At 44.2% G+C, this 10,701-nt stretch overlaps 1 protein-coding gene across 1 annotated transcript; it reads left to right on the top strand.

Moving 5' to 3' along the window:
* The first annotated feature begins 3,343 nt into the window (after positions 1-3,343).
* On the top strand, positions 3,344-10,194 carry PITHD1 (PITH domain containing 1). Its single transcript, XM_047726523.1, has 6 exons — positions 3,344-3,643; positions 4,336-4,379; positions 4,737-4,814; positions 7,793-7,897; positions 8,593-8,701; positions 9,257-10,194. The coding sequence occupies exons 1-6, from the start codon at positions 3,446-3,448 to the stop codon at positions 9,356-9,358; spliced, it is 636 nt and encodes a 211-aa protein (XP_047582479.1). The 5' UTR covers positions 3,344-3,445; the 3' UTR covers positions 9,359-10,194.
* Positions 10,195-10,701: the final 507 nt, after the last annotated feature.

The raw sequence follows: 10,701 nt of genomic DNA, 5'->3' as shown, positions 1-10,701 counted from the left end.
CTCCTGTCTCTCTTTGCCTGCCTCTCTGCCTACTTGTGATCTGTCAAATAAATAACAAAAAAAATCTTTAAAAAAAAGTTACAAATGGATTTCACGAGCTGTTAAATGAAATACAGTCTATTGGGCTACCTTGAGAAATAAACCTTCACAAGGACCTGGAAGGCCACATTCAAATTTCTTGGCTTCTCCGAGCTCTGCTCTAGAGGGTGGTGGAAAGTAGAAAAGCAGAACGGTAGCCCCATGCCCCCTTTTCTTCATGCCCCTAACTGCGCTCCTCTGCAAGGGGCCTTGTGCACATGTGTGCAGATGTCCTAACCTGTATGCTCACTTTCTGTTCTAAGATTCCAAAACTGAAAGGGTCCATCGGGTCTCCAGCACAGCGACTCACAGAAGAGCCACAACAAAGCACAACATCATCACATTTCAGAGTACCAGGGACCAAGAGAAAAGCTTAAAAGCTTCCAGAAAGGGAGCGGGGGGGGGGGGGACACCCATGCAAAGAATCAGGAATCAGAATGGCAGTGTACTTCTCAAAGCTAGAAGAAAACAGCAATATCTTCAAATTTCGAGATGAATTTTATCTTCACTTAAATTACCAATTAAGTATAAGAGAAAATGAAAGACACTGCCAATGGTCACTTAGCATGGATGGTAGTGTGGTGGCCAGCCTTTAATGAGTTCTATCTCCTGCTATTTGTACCCTGACACAGGTTCTTTACACTTTGAATATGGCTGACCTGTGGAACCATGGGATATCTGGGAACTGACAATACATGATTCCTAAGCTAGCACATAAAACACATGGTTTCTTCCTTGCTCTCTCTGCTTTGGTGAATGCCAGCTATTATGTCCTAAGGACACTCAAGCAGTCCTGTGGAGAGGTGTGAATGACAAACGAAGTGAAGCCTCCAGTCAACAGCCTGTACCAACTTGCCAGCCATGTGAGTGCGCCATCTTGGAAGTGGATCCTCCAGCCCCAGTCAAGCCTTGAAAGACTATAGGCTCGTGAGAGAACTGGGCCAGAACCACCCAGCTAAACCATTCCCAAATTCCCGGCTCAGAGAGACTGAGATAAATACTAACTTGTTTTGCTGTTACATGTGGGAATAATTGGTTACATAACAAAAGATGATTACTACAGATATATTGGGGAGGAGGGGAAAGGAGCCACAGGATTTTGTAGTTCTCTCAGTCAAAAGGTGTAGTCAATACCTCCACCCTTAAGTTTGGATTTGGCCATGAAACTTGTTTTGGCTGATGGCACATTAACAAAGATTACAGGAGAAGAGGGTTAAAAAGTGCGCAGGCAATTGGGTCTTCCATCTCTCGTTGCTAGAACTCTGTAACTGCCACCACGTGACTAAGCTCAGGTGGCCTGCTAGAGGTGTATAGCCCCGCTGCCTCAGTGGACAGCCGACATCAACCAGACAGGTGAGTAGGGCCATTCCAAATTACTCAGTCCAAGCCAAACTGCCCCAGAAAAAAACTGCCCAGATAATCTACAGAATCACGAGTATAATGCCTGGAACGTAGTGCTCAACAGATCAGTAAAGGATGAGAGTGATGAAAATGACAGGAAAGAAGCCAAAAGTGAGTAGTTGTTTTGGGTAAGGCCTGTGTTCGTCCTGCAGTGGGACATGGTCTTCCCAAAGAAAGGCTTCTGTCATCCAATTAAACATTTGCCAAGTGTTTACTATGTGCCAGGCTCCTGGCCTGAAACTGCGATTGCAAAGTAGAAATAATCTGTGACACTGTACTGTTCTGAACCAGGACCAAGCTTTCCTATTTCACAAAGAATTGAACTAGGACATCAAAACATTTTAAGTAGGCTCCACGCCTAGTGTGGGGCTGGAACTCAGAACTCTGAGATTAAGAATCGTATCTTCTACTGATTGAGCCAGCCAGGCACCCCAGACATCAAAATATTTTTGAGTGGAACTTAACCAGATGGATATCTTTTTGTTGTATTTTGCCAGCCCTCAGTCTTGTCTGGGCACTCCAGAGCCAGGCATGAAAGGCAACGGGGTATCCAGAGTATCCCATAACTCTCTCTACATCCTCTGTCTTCGCCCCCACCCCCAGCAGTAAGAACACAGTCTACTGTGAATCCAAAATCATTTCAACTCTAAACACTGGCTTCCAATTCTTTTGACTTCAACCCACAACATGAAAAACACTTTACATTGCACCTGAGTACACAAACCCTAAACTGGAACCAAAATTCTATAAATTGTGTGATATATTCTGAATTTTTAAATTATACACTATTTTCTTTTTTTAAATGTTAGTCACAGCAGTCTAAATGGGTTTTAAGACCCATTAATGGGTCACAACCAGCTGTTTGAAAAAACTGCTCTGACACATCACATGGCAAGGGGATTTAAAGGTCATCTAGTCCGATCCTTGTACTTTACAGTGGTAAACTGAGACTCAGGGAGGTTGAGTTACTTGCCCAAGTTCACATGGCTAGGAAGTCCGCGGTTCTTAGATATGAACCAAGACCTGACTCGGCCATTGAAATTTTACCATGTGTCAGCCACTGTGAAGAGTTTAAATTCATTATCTCATGTAATACTCACTGTGATCCTATGAAACATGTTATTATTCCCACTTTACAGACGAGGAAACGAAGTCTCGGGATGGGGAAAATGACTTATTGAGAGCGTCACAGTGTTAGTAGCAGACCCAGGACTTGTCTCCATATCCGGTCGTCTGTGAAGCCGGCTCTCGACCGCTAAGCCCACTATGAAGAGAGTGGTTATGAAAGTGAGTTTGTAGGGCGCCTGGGTGGCTCAGTGGGTTAAGCCGCTGCCTTCGGCTCAGGTCATGATCCCAGGTCCTGGGTTCGAGCCCCACATCGGGCTTTCTGCTCAGCAGGGAGCCTGCTTCCTCCTCTCTCTCTGCCTGCCTCTCTGCCTACTTGTGATTTCTGTCAAATAAATGGGTAAAATCTTTAAAAAAAAAAAAAAAGTGAGTTTGTGAGCTTTACAAGCCTGCTGGTGCACATGTGAAGCTGCGATAACGTTATGCTCCCAACCCTCCGTGCCTTATCACTGCTCACGCTTTCCTCGACCAACTCCCAACTTTGGTGGCAAAAGAGTACAGAATTTAGCCTAATGAGGAGGAGGATTCGAATCCCAACCCCATCATTTACTCGGAACGGGAGCCTAATCTCTCTGAGCTGCAGTTTCCACACCTGAGTAGGGGGGAGAGCCACACCATTCCCCTCCAGGTCTGACGCCCCGGCACCTGCAAGCGCTTGTCAAGCGTCAAACCCTCTCCGAGTCCCGCCCCCTTTCTCTCCGGGCGCATGCGCCGCACAGGGGCGCCTTTTACGACGCGGCGGCCGCGGCGCGCTTGGCGGCGGGAGGGGAGTGGGGTGATCGCTGTGCGGGCGGCGGCGGCGGCGGCGGGGCCGAGGGGACGCGCGGGCGGCGACGTCGCCATGTCGCACGGCCACAGCCACGGCGGGGGCGGCTGTCGCTGCGCCGCCGAGCGGGAGGAGCCGCCGGAACAGCGCGGCCTGGCCTACGGCCTCTACCTGCGCATCGACCTGGAGCGGCTGCAGTGCCTCAACGAGAGTCGGGAGGGCAGCGGCCGCGGCGTCTTCAAGCCGTGGGAGGAGCGGACCGACCGCTCCAAGGTGGGCCTTCCGGGGCCTGGGGTGGGCGGGCGAGGCGGGGACCCGCGCGGGGCCTCTCGTCTGCTCTGTCGGCCTCAGTGCTGCTGTTAAAAATAACGACAGCCCGCTTGCCAAGCGCTTTCCGGTGCCCGTCAGCTGCCCTGCCCCTGGGAGGAAAACAGGGTCGAGTCTCCCCATTTTGCAGATAGAGGAACTGAGGCCCAGAGAGGGGAAGGGGCGCTTTGGCTTTACACAGTCAGTATTCTCTTCCAGAGCTTCAGGAGGTAGCGGAGGATGGCCGTGAAGGCGTTTTCCCTACTGTTTGACTGCTAGTCTCAATGACTGCCTAATCATATCACCTGATGCAGACCAAAGACAGGCTGGGCGGAAGAAGCGTGCTACCCTTTCTAGAGCATTTACCACTGTGGGGTCACAGAGCCGTTTGAACGCCCTGGCACGGATTTTTACACACAATTTCAGCAGACTAGTTGGGTCTGGAAGTTCATTCAGGGGTTCCCCATTGAAGAACCCTCCCAAAGGATGGTCTATAGACTATTAACTTATTAGCATCAAGTTAATAAGTGCTGGAACACCCAGGGAGGTTGACTATTGGCCTTGAACTCCAGTCATAGAACAGGGTGGAAGACGCCTGAAATTGTAGGCTCTCAGCAAATATTTGTTCCTTTCTCCTCCCCACTCCCTGTCCCCTCCAGTTTGTTGAAAGTGATGCAGATGAAGAGCTTCTGTTTAATATTCCGTAAGTATCTCCTTGGTGTTTGCCTCAGGCTAGATAGGCGATACCCAGTTGTCTTCTCAGGATTCATTCATTGGTTGTGTCAAGGGCACACATCTGTTTCTAGAAATGGGAGAAATTACAGTGTGGTGGGTTTGAGGAGGAAAGCATACAGATGTATCTGTTGAAAGATAACTGAGGAGTCAAGGTAAATATCTTAGAACTGCAGAATGCCAGAGGCAGACAGGATCTTAAATGTTCTGGTACAAGTCTGACACATGAGTTAAACTGAAGCCCAGAAAGGGGAAGGGTCTTGTCCAGGGTCACATAGCTATACAAAAGTTCATACCCAGGTTGACAACTTCTTTTGCATTCTGGCAGATTTACAGGCAATGTCAAGCTCAAAGGCATCATCATAATGGGAGAGGACGATGACTCACACCCCTCTGAGATGAGACTGTAAGTGGCCAGGGCTGAGGTCCTCAGGAAGCTCCTAGTTCTCTTTTTTCTCTGGTAGCACTTTATTCCAGAATGACCTACTTTTTTCTTTTTACTGGGTTAAATATCCCCCTCCCCGCAAATCTTGGTCTTGTTCTGCATCAGAATACACTTATCTCTTCCTGATTTAACGACTTTTTTAGATTAACCATCGTTAGGGCCAGTAGCTTGTGTCTTTTCAAAGTACTTGCTATGACACCATTCATCGAGAGAGCATCCTATAAATGCCAGTTGTTGATGACTTTGCTGTTTTCTTAGTAACCCAGCTGCAGATCTCAATGATCTTTATGGTTTCTACTCTTGGGCTTAGTTTCCAAATTTACCCATATTATTTCACACGGTTAAAATCTTAGCGTGTGTTTCATTGACACAGAATTACTTCTCCAACTGCATGTGCATGTCCTTTAGTTAGCAAAGTTCTGTAAACCTCTTGTAACACTGGATCTGCTGCTACCAGGGTTAGTACTCCATTTTTGACAGCTTGCCTTAGTCCGGCATAGCCTCCCTAAAAGGGGGAAACTTTTTTGACTGGTAGAGAAAGAAATACCAGAAGAACTTCATACTTAAAAAAAAATTTCTTCCTGAAAAATTGGTCAATTTAAGTGAGAAATTTAAGAAATTGATACTGTTTTTGAAAGTTAGAAACATGAATTTGAAACCAAACCCACATATTTAATCATTTTAAGGAGACAGTACGTTTGAGTTGATGCTTTTGGAGACATGTTTACTGGGGAGATGGATAGACTTGAGAAAACTAGAAGTCTGTGTTGCGTTGTGGTGAAGAGTGGGCTCTGGAATAAACTGCTTGGGTTCAAATTCTGGCTGTAACACTGGTGAGCTGCATGACTTTGGGGCATTCCTTCTCTTTATCTCAAGATGTGCTCTCATATGTAAAATGACAGTAGTAATAGTGTGAACCTCTTAAGACTGTGGAGATGATTGAATGATACATAACATGTAAAGAGCTTACAGTAAGTCCGGAACATAATAAATGTCCAGTTATGGTAGGGCAGGTACAAATACTTAAATAGTCCTTGGTTCTGAGCACTTTACATATATTATACTTTATTAGATCTAAGGTGTCATTCATTGTAATTCTCTTACATACCATTAATTTTAAAAAATTTGCTTATTCAACTGTGACATGCCACTGACACATCTAGAAAGTTTAAGTTGGTATTTAATGAAATTTGAACACAGACTAGGTGTTATATGATTTTAAGGAATTATTGTCAATTGTTAATTGATGTAAAATGGTATAATTTTAAGAGTGGTATTTTGAGAAGTCCTTACTTTTTAGAAATAAATACTAAAGGGGCGCCTGGGTGGCTCAGTCATTGAGTCGTGGTCCCAGGGTCCTGGGATTGAGCCCCACATTGGCTCCCTGCTCAGCAGGAAGCCTACTTCTCCCTCTCCCACTCCCCCTGCTTGTGTTCCCTCTCTTGCTGTGTTCTCTCTCTCTCTCTCTCTTTAAAGATTTTATTTATTTATTTGACAGAGAGAGAGCTCACAAGTAGGCAGATCAGCAGGCAGAGAGAAGGGGGGAAGCAGATTCTCTGCTGAGCAGAGAGCCCAACATGGGGCTCAATCCCAGGACTCTGAGATCATGATCTGAGCCAAAGGCAGAGGCTCAACCCATTGAGACACCCAGGCGCCCCTGCTGTGTTTCTCTCTGTCAAATAAATAATAAATAAAATCTTTTAAGGAAAAAAAAAAAAAAAAGAAATACATACTGAAGTATGAGTGAAATATTTGGGATTGCTTTAAAATATCAAGCACAAACAAAATGGGGGTGATAGGAAATAGAGATAATGTTGATTATTGAAGCTGAGTGATAAATAAAATGGATATTCATTGTATTTTTCTCTCTGCTTCTGTATATATTTGAAATTTTCCATTGTAAAATTTTAAAGTGTACATAGCTTAGAATTGATTTAGTTTAATCTCATCATTGTATGGAATATGTACTATCACTATTCCCACTTTATAAGTGAGGAAACAGATACAGAGAGGTTAAATCACTTCCCCAAAATTACGTAGCTGGTAAGTGACAGAGCCACGCTTTAAACCTAGAAGTCTGGCTCCAGAGACACTGCTTTTAACTACAGTGCTACACTGCCTGTCATAATGCTACTCATAAATGTTCACTGTTATTATTCTGTGCATCATTCTTAGAAACACTTTGAAGCAAACATTTGGTTTCTGAAATTACATGTGTTTTGCTGCCCCTAATGTCTAGGCCCCTCCTGTGTGGGTGTGTTAATAAAACACTGTAGAGATGGTGGGGGTGTGGCTTAGGTCTTTAGAATCTGTGAGTTATGGAGGAGACAGCTGTTTCTTAGATATTTCTTTGAAAACCTTTTTCTTCACTAGCAGTTTTACTTGACTTTCCAAAGCTCGTTGTGAGTTGGCAGACTTTTGTGCTCTTTTCAAAATGGAAACCCCCAAATTTTATTTTTTTTTAATGAACTGTAAGAGGACTTAATATATAGGGTAATTTTGAACACAAAAATTGCTCAAGGGTTAAGTTACCTGCTCTTATCTCTTAACTTTGTTTAATAGGTTTCTGCTAAAAGTAATTTTTCTCTCATAAGCTGTTTTATTTAACCTCCTCAGCTTGGTCTGAATGTGCTGAGTTGCTGATTCTCTCCATGCATTTGCTGCACGTGACCTGGGTTGAGCCTCCTCTTTGTGTGTTGCTTCTCATGTGATCTTAACCCACTCAGAGATGCCACTGGCTTATGTTGCAGTTCTCAGCTCTTTTCTTGTTGGTTTAAAGATATTTGTGTATAAATGCCAGTAAAATGCCATCCCTAAAATTTGATCTCCTTTTGATAAAACTGAAGGCAGTTGAGTCAATAAGGAGTTTTGAAAAACTGGAAAATACGCACAGTGTGATAAGGCACGTTTCTTGATTTTTCTTCCCTTTTCTTTCTCAGGTACAAAAACATTCCGCAGATGTCCTTTGATGATACAGACAGGGAGCCAGATCAGACCTTTAGTCTGAATCGGGATCTTACGGGAGAATTAGAGTATGCTACAAAGTAAGCACTTGGCCTGTCTCCACTCTCTGGCGTCTCCTGAGGAACAGCAGGTGTTCATTTGCAGTGAACATATATGCATTAGCACTTCCTGAGATTGCAGTTTAATTTTGGCCTATTTCCTGCTTTCTTAGCATGAGAAATGAGTTCAAGCAGTGGAGGAAACTTGATCCTTAGCTTGGTTAATTTTTGGCAGAGATAGAGTGCTATCCATAGACTTGTTAAACTTGTAAGCTGACAGATCTGAGTGATCTCCTCGGGTGGTCTTGGGAAAGATGGTTTCAGAATTCTTCTTTGCATAGTGGGTTTACAGTAGGCCACGTTACCCAAGACCACCTTACGTCTTCACTGGTTCTTTTTCCTAATGGGAAGGTTGGTGAGATCAACACCGAACTTGGGTTGGAATCCTTGCCTGGTCAGACAGCATTTCTCATTCCTGCTCCTTGAGGGCAGGGCAGTGTTGACTCATTTTTCTATTCCTGTTGCTTGGAGCAGGACCTGGTAGATGCTCAGGCAGTTTCCACTGAATCAATTCTTGTCCAGAAGAGAAGAATGATACATAAGAGTCCAAATGTTCTCCAACATTTACCTGGGTTTTAACCACAAATTGGAGCTGAAATTGTTGTTTTTGTCCTGGTGGTGAGATAGTCATTGAATTTTAACCTGTGTCTTCTCTATCCATTCCTTTCATACTCTAGAATTTCTCGTTTTTCAAACGTCTATCATCTCTCAATTCATATTTCAAAAAACTTTGGAGCTGATACCACAAAGGTCTTCTATATTGGTCTGAGAGGAGAATGGACTGAGGTAAGAAGGGGCGGGAAGCATACCTAACCTCCCCCCCCGCCACCCCCCACGTATGTACATACATTTGATTACATCTGTACACTGTGATGTGGATACTCTAAGGAAAGGAAAAAAGAGCAAGTGAGACACCACTTGCTCTCAATCTGTGTATAATTTTTCTTGGTTTCGTTTCTGTAAACAGTCCATCTCTTTTGACAGGCCATAGGTATTTTTAAGGGAATTGAAATAATACAGTTGATATCAATTCATTTTTTTCACTTTGAGATTCTTTTCTTCATTAATATTTTTGATAACTTTTCTTGTTTCAGGTACCCAGAGATAAGATAATAAACAAGATAGATAAGGTCCTCCTCTCTCGTGATGGCACCGTAATAGTGGGGGAATAAATCTTTTGAGTTATGGGGTAAATTATTGATAGTGATCTTTGCAGTCTTCCTAGGATAAAAGTTTCAGAAGGGGGAAGAGATGACTTCCAGAAATGAACCTGAATAAGGACTACTCCAGTGTGTGGTCTGGGAAATGACCAGCTGACCCAGACTCTCACTTTTCTTGCAGCTTCGCCGACATGAGGTGACCATCTGCAATTACGAAGCATCAGCTAACCCGGCAGACCACAGGGTCCATCAGGTTACCCCACAGACACACTTCATTTCCTAAGACTGGCCAGGGCTCCCACAGAAGCGCTGTGTCGGTGAAGATGTACAGCATCCTGTTGGGGAGGACAGAGAGATAGGGTTCCAGAGAGAGTTGGTGCCACAGCCTCTGCTGAGCTTTGTCTTTGGGGCTTGCTGCAGAAACCTGGCCAATGGAAGAAGCCCACGCCACCGGAGAGGGTAGTGTGGGTGCTGAGGACAATCGTGGTTCTCTAGGGCCTAGAAATTGATTCTTGGGCTGGTCAGCATCTGGCAGTCGTTGGGTAACATCTGCCTTTCCAGTCAGTGTGGCCATGGGATCCCAAGTGTCTTGTTGCTTTGTGGCAGGATTTTTCTGTGACTTGTTTTTTTAAAAAATGGAAACTATTTCCTGGGCTCCAGTAAACTTTCTGAAGCCCTCAGCACTGTGTTTCTCTTAGCCATCAGGAGGGTCTCCAGCTAGAAATACTTGTCCCTGCTTGCTCCTTCTTCCTGTCAGCATTCAGCATTCTTGTCAAGTTGCCCAGCTTGGAGTTGTCTGTCATGTACTAGTGTCCCATGGTTAGAGCTAGAAGAGCAGGAATCGCCTGATGATGCTTAATAGCTTGAGGAGGTCTTTTTTCTTGCTGCCTAGGTAAGCAGTCTGGGGAGAGCATGGGCATCATTTCTGTGTTTGTGAGTTACCCTGGTTGGATAAGATTGGGACTTATGTAAGATTCCCCTTGGGACATCCTTAATGTTTATTAGCTTCTAACTAGTGTCGTAAGCGCAATGCCCGATATTGGAGATCTCAGTTCTTCTGTTCATGGGTTTTTATTCACGTAACTAATAAGCTTCCTAATAAATCTTTGCCAGACTTAATGTTTGTATATTCTTTTGATTTCTTGGTAGTACTGATGAAACTTTTACTTTACTGGGAACTGTATGCAACTTTGACATTTTCTGTTGTTGTTTTATACTAAGTAGGTTTTAGTGCCACAATTTAAGACTAGATCATTTTCTCCAGGAAAGGTACAGTGGACTAAAAATACTCCTACACCCCCCCCACTCCCCCACACTTTGTAAAGAGGAAGGTGAGGTTACAAACCATGGTCCAATTCTCATGAGAGGAAGTAACTTGTGGAGTGACATTTACAAAACAAGGGAGAACGGATTCCGGAGCTCACCAGAAGAAATGAGAGCAAGGAAAGTAAGTGAGCAGCGTATGCGGACCCAAGACTGGACTTAAACTGTCTCCAGTTGCTGTCTTGACTTAAAAAATTTAAGTATCTAAAATGAGGGGATTTGAGATGGTCAGTATTCTCTTCCTTCGAAGAAAAAGAAACAGTGAATAATGGGAATTAGTGTTGAATCTCATCCCTTGAGAGA

This window comes from Lutra lutra, chromosome 4, assembly GCF_902655055.1.
Source record: "Lutra lutra chromosome 4, mLutLut1.2, whole genome shotgun sequence".
In the NCBI taxonomy this organism is placed as follows: domain Eukaryota; kingdom Metazoa; phylum Chordata; class Mammalia; order Carnivora; family Mustelidae; genus Lutra; species Lutra lutra.
This window is presented reverse-complemented; position numbering and strand designations above follow the sequence as displayed.